General features: G+C 37.2%; 1 protein-coding gene across 1 annotated transcript in view; it reads left to right on the forward strand.

The window, feature by feature from the left end:
• Positions 1 to 14,152, forward strand: part of kif1ca (kinesin family member 1C, a) — an 81,800-nt gene that overhangs the window by 34,297 nt on the left and 33,351 nt on the right. The window contains exons 3-5 of the mRNA XM_079814082.1: positions 8,676 to 8,752; positions 9,472 to 9,651; positions 9,871 to 9,936. Coding sequence (XP_079670208.1) covers positions 8,676 to 8,752; positions 9,472 to 9,651; positions 9,871 to 9,936 — 323 coding nt within the window. The remainder of the gene's footprint in view (positions 1 to 8,675; positions 8,753 to 9,471; positions 9,652 to 9,870; positions 9,937 to 14,152) is intronic.

Genomic DNA, 14,152 nt, shown 5'->3' on the forward strand with positions numbered 1-14,152 from the left:
AGCTAAATATTTTATTACATATTATGACACAATCTAATATTAATTTAATCATGTTTTCATCTCTCAAAGAATGCAGTAATTTCAGCACTTTTTAACACCTGATGTTTAAATATATTCAACCTAATTTTCTCTAGATAACGTCAACATAAAATATTGCATGCATGATTTCATTAGTGCAATCAACTCAATGCCAAAAGATCGAGTGGTTGTGATGTGATCCTGAAAAATCTCACTCTTTTACTAGCAACTCTCCATGAACTTTTTTCCATGGTAATATCCAAAAATACTTCTGTCTCCACCCACATGTTGAAAGAGAGGGGAGAATTTCGGAGAGTTTGGAAACACGCCTCCAAAACCACAGTCCTAAACCGCTGTAAAATCCTGCCGTTTACAGTACTGGCTGCCAGACCTCACATTCCCGTCTTCCTCTACACAGCGTTTCCACCTCACTCGCTCTTCCACTGCATCCTGCAGCGCCACCACCTCTCTCTCTCTCTCTCTCTCTCTCTCTCTCTCTCTCTCACACTTCTCGCGCACTCTATCTAAAGAATCTGCCGGGCTGGCAGTCTGTTTGGTTTGACCCCCCTCCAACACAAACACTGAGCTGTGTGAGCTCAAGGCAGCAGTGCTCCATTGTTACCCAGCAGTGCTTTATACTGCTGGGGCCTTCTCCACCCTTTGGCTTCCTTTTAATGACCCTACTCACTGGAGTTTCACTTTTGCACTCATCTCAAATTAACTACATCAAACTGAATTTTAGAGAGGGAAAAATTTATCTGGTTTGATTTTTGCATCATGTCTGTCCTTAAAGAGCAAAATAGCAGCTAACCAGAACATGCAAGATCCCTCAAAATAGTGGTGGATCGATTCTTAAAGAGGTGGTTGATTATTTAACTTTTTTTTAAACTTTACTGAGTGTGTAATGTTGCTGTTTGAGCATAAACAACATCTGAAAATGTTACGACGCTCAAAGTTCAAAGCAAATGGAGATATTTTATTTTAAAGAAATTGCTTTTTAAGGACTATGACAAACGGCTGGTAGGGACTACACAAGCTTCCTCCCGGGTTAGTGACATCACTAACCCTGGCATTTACATAAACCCGCCCCCGAGAACATGCAACAAAGGGGGTGAGATTATCGTGACAGAATATGCTAATAGATGACTTGAAGATAGTTAAATCCACATCAGCTACATAAATTCATCAACTAACCATTCAGGAACATCTTGTCTCATTCTTCATGTTGTTATTTCATCTCGAGTCTCTCCGTCATTGTCCAACTCCTTTATTTGAACATAAAAGGCTGAACAGTTTCATTGCCTGTCTGCATGAGGTAATCAGAGCTGCTAACTGGAGTTCTTGAAGCTCCACCCCATGTTCAGTAGCTCATTTGCATTTAAAGGGACAGACACAAAAAAGGCACACTCAAAAAAGTGCTCACCCTCAAAAAGTGACAATTTTAACATGCTATAAAAAATTATCTGTGGGGTATTTTGAGCTAAAACTTCACAAACACACTCTGGAGACTATCCGGTTGATAAGTCAAACGCTCTCATACCACAAAAAAAAACAAAAAACGGTGCTAATATACACACACCATGTGGTGTAATACAACAACAAAAAAATTATAATCATAACCTTTATCTCCATACCAAAATTCCAGATGGCCAGACAGTGATTCATCTTTTATAAATTGTTAAAATATTAATGTCTGTGACGCTGTGAGCACAGAGACTGTTGTGTAGACTGTAAGTATTTAAAATGTTTAACTTTTTTAAATGTTTGATGTTTAATATGGATAAATAGCGCTCATAAACGGCTGTCGATGGCATTCTCAAGTGAAACGAGTTGAGGCTTGGATAGGGCTGGGACGGTTACCGTATTACCGAAGTACCGCGGTCACGCGAAAAAAAACATTGGCCTGCACGTGTGCACGTTGTGTCTAATTCCATGGATTCATTGATTCTAATGACATGGATTGTGTCTAATGACGTGTGTTTTATATGGATTCAAGGTTTTCTAAACAAAACTTCATCAAAAGATGGAGCAAATCTGACCGTTCACAAGTTGGGGAGCGCAATGTTCCATTATAACATTCCATTTGTATTGACTATTAGGCCTATATGCGAGAGTAACTGTGTAGTGTCTTGTAGCCTATAATTTGAATTTCATTTTACTAAAGCATAACATACAGGCGCATAAGCAGGACCTCCGTTTTTAATTGCACATGCTTAACACAATTCTCTCACGTGGTTACGCAGCCGACAATAGCGGGTAGGTAGAGAGAAGTCATGAAAGCAGAAAAAGAACTCTTTTTTTTTTTTTTTTTTTTTTTACTCTCTTCCAACTCCGTTTGGGAAAGATTGACTACAAATAAGCTGGGCCTGTGAAATTTCATTCAATATAATCAATAAATAATATATTATAGGCAATTAAATATAAGTAGGCTACGTGATTCTGAAATTCCAATTTCATTAAAAGGCTATCGAAAAAGATATCCATCTGGCAAGCTTACAATCACTAGTGTGCAACACTTTGTTAAATTAAATAGCCTTCGTTAAATATTTGAACCACTGAGACAAAAGCGCACAAAATATATAAATTAATATAAATATATAAAAATATGTAATATAAATATAAATATTAAATTATATACAATCACGGTAGTGTGAGCAGCGATACTTTGTTTAATTACATAGCCTTCGTTAAATAGCACCACTGAGACAAGCGCACAAAATATATAAATTCATATAAATATATAAAAATATGTAATCTAAATATAAATTATAAGTAATATACAATCACGGTAGTGTGAGCAGCGACACTTTGTTAAATTAAATAGCCTTCGTTAAATAGCACCACTGAGACAAGCACACAAAATGTATAAATTAATATAAATATGTAAAAATATGTAATATAAATAATAAGTAATATATAAACATAAATTCTAAGTAATATAGTGTGAGCAGCGACTATTTGTTAAATTGGCCTAAATAGTCTTTGTTAAATAGCCTTGAACCATTGAGACAAAAGCGCACACCACACAAGATATGTAAATTAAAATAAATATGTAAATGTTATAAAATATAAAAAATAAATAATATTCATATTATATTTTATATTGTATATAAAAGTAGCATAATATACAATCACGGTAGTGTGAACACCGAGTGACGACACTTTGTTAAATTAAATAGCCGTGAGCCTTCGTTAAATAGTCTTCATTAACCACTGAGACAAAAGCGCACACGAGATGTAAATTGTAATGTAAATGAATAGCCTGAATATGTAAAAATATGTAATATAAAAATATAAATACTATAAATATAAATAATATATTATATTATATGCGCTGTGTGTGCGTGAAAGTCATTAGTTTATTGTTTGATGACGACGACTGTAATCTGAAAAAATGGGAAATAAATAAACATGAACAAATAAATATATATTACTGATCAATACCGATAAATAGAAATGTGTCTGTTTGTCTTTATGTCGTGATATAAAAAATATGAAGGCTGGGAGGTAAACCATAGCCTAGTCTATTGTTTTGCCAGCACTTTTTTTTCAGATATCATTCCTTTTCTGTTCTAATTGTTCCTGTACTAAACGTGAAAAAATAATTGTAAAATAAACATGTTCCTTATTATGTTCAATTGCCAAATGACGATATGAAGTTTTGGGAGATTAAGAAGTTCAGTTTATGCTTAAAACAAGAACAGATATCTGTTAATTAGGTATGAAAACACTTTTTCCCTTTTGAATTCATTTCTAGTTTTAGCTTTTGTTAATGCATCTTTTATTGAAGAATTCCAGAATGCACTAGAAAACAAAATAATACAGAGGAAGAACGTCTCTTGTATGCTAAATGTGGTCTTGTTTTAAAGAAGACACTCTGTAGATTATTGGTGACGTGAAAGCAATTCAAAATATGAAAGTATGAAAAAGTTATGGAAGTTTAAATTTACTGTAAATGAAAAATACTGTACTTTAAATATTTTTTATTTTACAAAAAAAATTTACTCTAAAATTACTATAAAATCAAAGCCATATGTCGAACCAAGTTGTGTTCCAAATTTTCCCATGAATTTTTGTTTAGGCGCTCTACCAAAAATAGCCACCGGGTGTCCACATTCCATTAATTGTTTTTTTGATGCATTTTCTTGTAAATTTCTGTCCAAATGTCACTTCCATCACAAAACAGTCACCAAATATGGAACCTTGAGACTCAGACCTTTCCGACGATATGTGTTGTGTCAAGATTAGAAAAGATTTTGATTATAAAGTAGTTCAAATAAATGTTGTAATATGAAACATGACACCGCCCCCTAGGGGAGGAGCCCGCTAGAAGACTTTAGAATACCGTTTCCATGGTAACGCAACGTCCGATTTCAAAACGGTTTTCACAGGATGAATTTTGAGTTTCATAAGCTTTCGAATGATACATTATTTATGATAATTAATAAAATATATGATATGAAAAAAGGCAATAAAAAAAAGAGCGCCAGGCGTCCCGCCAGCAGGACGGTGACAGCTAAGGGGTTAATTGCCCTTAGCAAAAAAGTTTTGCCTCATAAAACCTGTAGAAACACTGTATTGTCTGCCGTCACCTGTTCATCAGTATACAAGTTTGCCCATTTATTTCATGGCATTTGATTTGATGTTTTGTCTATATCTGTGACATTCATTTAAGTGTAGTTTAAGTGTAAATACTTTGGGGTCTGTATGAGATGATTTGTATGCAGCTATGCATAGTGGGAATTTTCAGTTTTGACTGAGTTTTTATTGTTTGCCGGGCCTGGTAGGGATATGGTGTCAAAGGTCATCCTAAAGCTACTGAAAGAAATGTGTATGGAGGGGAAGCACTGTGGCCCTGCAGTGTTTGCAGAGCTGGGATCTTTCCAAGCTCATTATGATGGCTAGACAGGACTGTGTGTTGACATGACTTGGGAATAGTCCTAAGAAAAGGCCCCATTGCTCCCTGATACTCTCATTCAACTTTTAAGTTATTAGTAAATGTAAATCTAACACAAATAGTTGTGGTCTTGGATGTTGATGCGTCAGTACAGCATTCCAGACATGCTAAATTATATAATATAGTAACAACTAGTGCTGGGCGGTATACCGATTCATACCGGATACCAGTGTTTATTTTTGTTATGATATGAATTTTTATTATTCCGCAATACCGGTGTATGTCGCTTAAACAACGTTCGGAAAGTGGCGCAGCGATGAGTTTAACAACGCTCACCACATGGATCATATAGATCAGATACAGACAAGAGCGAGCACTTTTCAAGTTTTTATGGACATATTTTATATACTCTAGTGCTCTAAATATGTGCGCTTATACAGTGCTGGTTCATGTTTAATAACGTCGTCTTCAAATGAAATGTATGTGCAAATAAGGACACCGATACCGCAGTACATTTGATCATGAACGCGATGACACAATGGAATGGTTTATTCTGATACACAGAAAACAATGATGTAGACCGAAAATTAGTAGAATGGGCAAAAAAGTGGCCTTTATTCTTACTGTGTTAAACTGACGTGTGTCATTTGTTCAGAGACTGTAGTGCTCTTAAATGTATTTAAAATATTATTAGACCTTTTAAATGTTATTTCGCGTTTCTCCCTCGTTTTGTTGTTATATAGGGTTAGATTTTTAAAATGCTTAAAGGGCATATTGCAGGTTAGAGACTCCAGTGAGTCGATGTATAGAAAAATAATGTAGGAACTAGATTTTCTATAAAATATACTTATAAATACGCTATTAAGGCTTTTGGAGTCGTTTTTGTAAGAATTTTACTTCCGCATCTAAAAATGCCAAAAATGGACGTGACGTGACGTAACGAGAGAGAGTGAGGTGAATTTTAGTGATAGGATAACAATGGATCGCAATGACAGTTCGGACGCTGAGGAAATTATAAATGTTTATTAATACTCACATGGCAGACCACAGCCATACAATTATGACACAGAATTAGGGACGGACCAGGATTAGACAGAACAACGATTAGAGGAGACAAATTGAAACCGTGGAGAATGGCAGGTGTCTCGGTGAGAGACCAGTGTTTGCTTATAGATATACAGTGAGGAAAATAAGTATTTGAACACCCTGCTATTTTGCAAGTTCTCCCACTTAGAAATCATGGAGGGGTCTGAAATTGTCATCGTAGGTGCATGTCCACTGTGAGACATAATCTAAAAAAAAATCCAGAAATCACAATGTATGATTTTTTAACTATTTACTTGTATGATACAGCTGCAAATAAGTATTTGAACACCTGAGAAAATCAATGTTAATATTTGGTACAGTAACCTTTGTTTGCAATTACAGAGGTCAAACGTTTCCTGTAGTTTTTCACCAGGTTTGCACTGCAGGAGGGATTTTGGCCCACTCCTCCACACAGATCTTCTCTAGATCAGTCAGGTTTCTGGCCTGTCGCTGAGAAACACAGAGTTTGAGCTCCCTCCAAAGATTCTCTATTGGGTTTAGGTCTGGAGACGGGCTAGGCCATGCCAGAACCTGGATATGCTTCTTAGAGAGCCACTCCTTGGTTATCCTGGCTGTGTGCTTCGGGTCATTGTCATGTTGGAAGACCCAGCCTCGACCCATCTTCAATGCTCTAACTGAGAGAAGGAGGTTGTTCCCCAAAATCTCGCAATACATGGCCCCGGTCATCCTCTCCTTAATATAATGCAGTCGCCCTGTCCCATGTGCAGAAAAACACCCCCAAAGCATGATGCTACCACCCCCATGCTTCACAGTAGGGATGGTGTTCTTGGGATGGTACTCATCATTCTTCTTCCTCCAAACATGTTTAGTGGAATTATGACCAAAAAGTTCTATTTTGGTCTCATCTGACCACATGACTTTCTCCCATGACTCCTCTGGATCATCCAAATGGTCATTGGCAAACTTAAGACGAGCCTGGACATGTACTGGTTTAAGCAGGGGAACCTTCCGTGCCATGCATGATTTCAAACCATGACGTCTTAGTGTATTACCAACAGTAACCTTGGAAACGGTGGTCCCAGCTCTTTTCAGGTCATTGGCCAGCTCCTCCCATGTAGTTCTGCACCTTTCTTAGGATCATTGAGACCCCACGAGCTGAGATCTTGCATGGAGCCCCAGTCCGAGGGAGATTGACAGTCATGTTTAGCTTCTTCCATTTTCTAATGATTGCTCCAACAGTGGACCTTTTTTCACCAAGTTGCTTGGCAATTTCCCCGTAGCCCTTTCCAGCCTTGTGGAGGTGTACAATTTTGTCTCTAGTGTCTTTGGACAGCTCTTTGGTCTTGGCCATGTTAGTAGTTGGATTCTTACTGATTGTATGGGGTTGACAAGTGTCTTTATGCAGCTAACGACCTCAAACAGGTGCATCTAATTTAGGATAATAAATGGAGTGGAGGTGAACATTTTAAAGGCAGACTTTGAGGGTCAGAATTCTAGCTGATAGACAGGTGTTCAAATACTTATTTGCAGCTGTATCATACAAATAAATTGTTAAAAATCATACATTGTGATTTCTGGATTTTTTTTTTTAGATTATGTCTCTCACAGTGGACATGCACCTACCATGACAATTTCAGACCCCTCCATGATTTCTAAGTGGGAGAACTTGCAAAATAGCAGGGTGTTCAAATACTTATTTTCTAGAGCTGCATCTCTGACGGATCCGTGACCGTCACATCTCCCGCCGGCGGCCAAGCCACAGACACTATAACGTTATAGTGTTTATCCTTTGTTCATTAATTCTGTATTATGGGTTTATTTCGTGCCGATTCACCAATAGTGTGAGGATGTATATGACGTTATGAGTATGTATTTGAGTGAACTTGAATGTACGTGCATGGCATGAATAAAATATTTACATTACCAGCACATAATTCCAAACTTTTTTTCGAAAAAGTGTGAGACTGTATTCATTTGTGTTAATGCACATACTTTGTATTCATCAATGTAAACACGATGGCAAAGAAGCATCGCGTGTGGATGTTTATTAATTTAATATCATCCTTTAGGCAAGCTACACACTGGCTGCGTGGCATGTCCTTTTTTATTTCGGCTTACGCCGAAAACGCGTGCGTGCTAGAAATAGAACCAACGCATATTTTTCACGACACGCAAGTGTGTTGGAAGCGTTTCCAGGCAAAATAGAATAGGAAAAGCTGTTTGTCATTTTGACACGAATACATATTAATAAATTACATTTTGATGTTTGAAAGTCTCTAGGTTTTGACATAAATGCAGATATAATTGTAATTAAGAAAAAAAGCAGTATCGGTAAGAGTAGTAATACCATTAAAACCTTAACAATACCCATCCCTATTAGTAATACAGTGGAAATTAGTAGATTTGGTTAGCATGTTGATTTATGGTGCGCGCCCCTAAAATTTCTGGTTGTTCCCCTAAAATTTTCAGCTGGGGGTCACTGTGCTCCTAGTGAAAAAAGTTAGTCTGGAGCCCTGTTGTATTTTTAGTGTTGTCTTGTTCATACTGTATATCAGTATATATAAATGTTTTATTTTATATATAAAATTATAATTATTAGACCAGAATTTCTGTCTAAATTATAATGTATTTACTTGTTTTACCTAAAAATACAGTTTTATTTACCAATACTGTGTGTGAAGTTAGTGTGCTGAATTATGTGTATGTTTTACAGGTATTAGTAATCCCAAACAACCTAAGGACTCGCCCAAGAACTTCACGTTTGATTATTCATACTGGTCACACAGCTCAGTAAGTTGGAAAACTTTTTTTTTTTTTATTGTATGAACCTGTCAATAATAATACATTTATTCGTACAGTGATTTCAAAGCAGCTTCACTGAAAGGTACACTGTAACAGATAGTGATATGTTTTGTCTGTGATGTCTTAAAGGGGTCCTATTGTGCTTTTTTACATATTCAACTTTCTTTAGTGTGTAATGTTGCTGTTTGTGCATGAAGAAGGTCTGCAAAGTTACAAAGCACAAAGTCAGTAGTGTTGAAACTCAGTTATGTTAAGGGGTGTGTTTTTTGAACATTCAAGCATGAAAACCTATTCTAGTAGAGCCCAAAAACTAAATCAAGAAAAGGCATAATAGGTTCCCTTTAAAGTCCCTGTTTCCACAACTTGATTAAAAGTCATACCACATATATTCTTGCATGCAATTGCAAACAGTACATCAAATCAAGTTAGTATGCACCAATACTACATCACTACATACTCAAAAGTATGTATTTTCTGCTTTGTATGAATGCACATCTGTGGTGTGCAGCCCATATTAGCGCTGAATGCTCTACATACTCAAGATATCGATTACTGAAAACCACTGATGCCTCTGATGTACATGCGCTTTTAGTTTGTTGAAAAGTATGTGAATTGGGCCTTATCAAACACTCACTCTTATCTTCCTCAGGCATTCATCTGAACACAGAAAACTCCTTCTGACTTTGTCCCTTTTTATCGTGTTGCAGGAAGAAGACCCATCCTTTGCATCTCAGAGGAAAGTGTATCAGGACATTGGCGAGGAGATGCTGCTTCATGCTTTCGAGGGCTATAACGTGTGTATCTTTGCTTATGGACAGACTGGAGCAGGGAAGTCGTACACAATGATGGGAAAACAAGATCCTGGGCAGCAAGGCATCATACCACAGGTGTGTGCTAGTCTATGTACATAGAGCACTCAGAGTTGGTAAACAGAAGCTTTAGCATGCTTGAAATTTGTAATATATAAAAAACATTTAGCATTATAGTAGTTAGTGGTTCTTCAAATGCACTAAAATAATTGTAATTAATCATTTATTCTGTACTTGTGATGAATTGAGCACTTTTTAGTGATCACATCTCTCTCATTGTGCCTTTTTTCCCCATAGATGTGTGAGGATTTGTTCAGACAAACAGCAGATAACACTGACCCTGACCTGTCCTACTCTGTAGAGGTATGTTTGTGTGTGTCTGAGCCACTGTTTGCTGGAGTGTCCATATGCAGTGTTAAAGTGCCCCTATTATGCTGCTTCAGATATTACCTTTCATGCAGTGTGTAATGTAGCTGTTTGGGAATGTAAACAGTCTGCAAAGTTTTAAAGATGAAAATGCTTAACAAATAAAAGAAAGAATAGAATAGATTCTGAACTGCCTAAAACGAGTCGTCAGTAATTCCAGTCTTTCTCCCTGCATGAACCTACTTAAGTTTGTAATACATTTGCATAATGTGGTTGGCATCATAGGTTGTATAGTCTTCATTGAGCCAGCAGCCATATCACCCTGTAGCCCAAGAGTGGTTTCCCACTGAAGCTAAGCAGGGTTGAGCCTGGTCAGTACCTGGATGGGAAAACTAGGTAGCTGTGCTGGAAGAGGTGTTAGTGAGGCCAGCAGGGGCCCAGTATTGTGATCGGGACACTATACTGTCAGAGAACACCGTCCTTCAGATGAGACATTAAACTGAGGTCCTGACTCTCTGTGGTCATTAAAAATCACAGGATGTCCTTCTGAAAAAGAGTAGGGGTGTAACCCCGGCATCCTGGCCAAATTTGCCCATTGGCCTCTGTCCATCATGGCCTAGTCATCCCCATATATCGATTTGCCTCATCACTCTGTCTCGTCTCCACCAATAAGCAGGTGTGTGGTGGGCGTTCTGGCCAGGGCTTAAAAACGGAAAAAAATATCAATCGGTTCACTCCGAGCAGAATCGATATTATAGCGTTTCCGTTTTTGCGTTCCTCAATAAACATTACTGTTCCGAAAACGGTTTGATTTGAAAAAATACCGGTTAATAACGTTATTTTAATTTAGCCTATACTTTAAACAAATATGTATAAATAGACTTATTTTTCACTCAATAATAATATAACGCTTGGTAATTAAACTTGAATATTTATTTCATAAAATTTTTAAAACCACAACAGAAATACATGCATTAATTACAAAGCATAAACAGCGGACCTGTTTTAATGGAGCGTTAGACAATCGAAAGTGGCCATCTTATGCCTAATTCTTTTCAGAAGAGTGATAACATTCTTTGTACATAACTTTTTTTCAACACGACTTTTTAAAAATTGCACGAATAAAGAATAAATAAACTGGATAATCATTGCTCTTTTAATGCACCGTCAACTGGTAATTTCAAAGCAAACACTGCGCAACACGTCCTTGCATCACATAATCAAATTCAGTCAGCTAATAAAGCTTGATCATTTAATGCAATATAACATACCATTTAATACGAAGCATCAACCGTCTATATAGAAAACATTGACCTGTCCTGTATTGGCAATCTGAAAGACTATAGGACAAATGTTTGATAGATGCGATAGCCTACTTGGATAGGCTTAAACGGAATCCATAAACTAGCCTAGATCAGTCTATTTGAGCTTAAAGTCCGTACTGCTTATTTAAACATACGAAAAGAATGTCCTCCAATACCTGCACATTCATTGTAGACCTCAGCGGGGAAAGAAATGTACTTGAGGCATGTAAATGCGTGCTCTGCACTGACTCGCGTACTAGTAGATTCATAGATGATGGTGCGCGGGCATTTCACTCACGCTTGATCCGTCAACGTCACATGCCGTACTACTCAATTCATGATTGGTCACTGCCAAATTAAAATATTAAAAGAACGATAAAATAACGTTATTAACCGGTTAATGGTCATTTCAAATTAACGTTTCTGTTCAGAACGATTCAAATTGATTTTGATTTCGTTTTCGTTTTTGTTCCTCTTAAAATTTCGTTCGTTTTCGTTTTCGTTCCTTGAACCGGTTCAGAGCCCTGGTTCTGGCACAATATGGCTGCCGTCTCATCATCCAGGTGGTGCTGCACATTGGTTGTGGTTGAGGAGATTCTCCCCTTCTCTCTGTACTCAGAAAAGCGCTACACTGTAAAAAAAAAAATCAGGTCTCCAATTGAAAATGTTCTAGTGACCGATCACATCTACATTTTTTAGTTGCCCAAATTGAATTTCTTGAATTTTAATTGGATTAAATTGCATCAATTCACAGAAATTCAATTTGGCCAACTGAAAAATTTAGATGTGATCGGTCACTAGAAAATGTTCAATTGGAGACCTACATTTTTTTTACAGTGTATGTAAATGTACAAATTATTATTAGTATTGGCCTCCTGTGAACAGTGTCTAATTTGACCCGGCCTCAAACATTAGTTGCTGAGACTGGAAGAGTTTGGTTTGTGTCGTCAAAGCAAATCCACTTTGATTAACATCTAAAGGAACTGACACCATCGTTACTGTTCGTATCACTGTGCTTCATGTGCTGAGTAAGATCCAGAGCTGAAATTCAGATATGGTAATGGCCATTTGATTTCCGAAGCGCACTGTAAGCGGTCGACCAATCACAACTCACTGTGGGCCATCTGACCAATCAGAGCAGAGCAGGCTCTCGGAAAGGATGGTTTAGAGAGACTGAATCCTTCATCAAACTGTTTCAGACACTTTGAAAAAGAGTGTTTGTTTTTTTTTACCTTGGATGCATGTAAACACATTGTAGGAGAAATAAAAATAAAGAACCTTTAAAATAGCATAATACGGGCACTTTAAAATGAATACTTTTTTGGACATCCATTGATGCATGGACTCATAAAGCACATGACTTCAGATTAATCTAAGAATAAACAATTTCTTGATATAAAATGAGCCGACTCCTACAGGGAGTGCAGAATTATTAGGCACGTTGATTTTCTGATCATATTTATTTTCCAGGCACATTTGACCAATTCCAAACCACAGTAATCCTAATAACTACTATTGATTTAGTATTTAATAATGTATAAGTGATATATAATTGTTCATGAAGGCTGGAAATGAAAATCACCTTATATTCAGGTGTGCAGAATTATTAGGCATGTTTTCTTTTACAGATAAATTGAGCCAAAAAAGAGATTTAACTCAGACTGAAAAGTCAAAAAGTATTTAATGCCCATGAGAAGGATGCAATACTAATGCAATACTAGACATTGCAGTTAAGGCATGACCATTGGACAGTGAAATGCTCGTTGGGTCAGCAGGGTCAGACAAAAACATGTGGCGGAGAAAAGACACCTATTAACCGCAAAAGAATTAAGAATTAAGGTGAAGAATTAAGGGTGAAACCATCAGGAACCCTTTAGTCTCCAGCGCCACCATTTTCCAGAGCTGCAACCTACCTGGAGTCTCCAGAAGTGCAAGGTGTCAGGATCTCAGAGACTTCAGTTAGGTAAAGAATCCTAAAAAATGACCCCCACTAGATAAGAATCACAAGCTGAAGTGTTGTAAAATACATGAAGAAGGTTTTTTTATAGGCTTTATGGACAGATAGGTTGAGAATGACTCTTGAAGGACCAGCACCACATCCTCTAGCTCCACTGTTTGAAGAATTCATCTTCCAGAATCTGGCAGTACGTTTTGGGAGTTCATTTTAGTCCATCCTGAAGTCCGTTTTGCAGAGATGGGCTAAAAATGAACTCCCAAAACGTACTGCCAGATTCTGGAAGATGAATTCTTCAAACAGTGGTACTAGAGGATGTGCTGCTGGTCCTTCAAGAGTCACTCTCAACCTATCTGTCCATAAAGCCTATAAAAAAACCTTCTTCATGTATTTTACAACACTTCAGCTTGTGATTCTTATCTAGTGGGGGTCATTTTTTAGGATTCTTTACCTAACTGAAGTCTCTGAGATCCTGACACCTTGCACTTCTGGAGACTCCAGGTAGGTTGCAGCTCTGGAAAATGGTGGCGCTGGAGACTAAAGGGTTCCTGATGGTTTCACCCTTAATTCTTCACCTTAATTCTTCATTCTTTTGCAGTTAACAGGTGTCTTTTCTTCACCACCTGTTTTTGTCAGATCCTGCTGACCCAACGAGCATTTCACTGTCCAATGGTCACGCCTTAACTGCAATGTCTAGTATTGCATTAGTATTGCATCCTTCTCATGGGCATTTAATACTTTTTGACTTTTCAGTCTGAGTTAAATCTCTTTTTTGGCTCAATTTATCTGTAAAAGAAAACATGCCTAATAATTCTGCACACCTGAATATAAGGTGTTTTTCATTTCCAGCCTTCATGAACAATTATATATCACTTATACATTATTAAATACTAAATCAGTAGTAGTTATTAGGATTACTGTGGTTTGGAATTGGTCAAATGTGCCTGGAAAAAAA

This window comes from Gobio gobio, assembly GCF_949357685.1.
Source record: "Gobio gobio genome assembly, chromosome: 4".
In the NCBI taxonomy this organism is placed as follows: Eukaryota; Metazoa; Chordata; class Actinopteri; order Cypriniformes; family Gobionidae; genus Gobio; species Gobio gobio.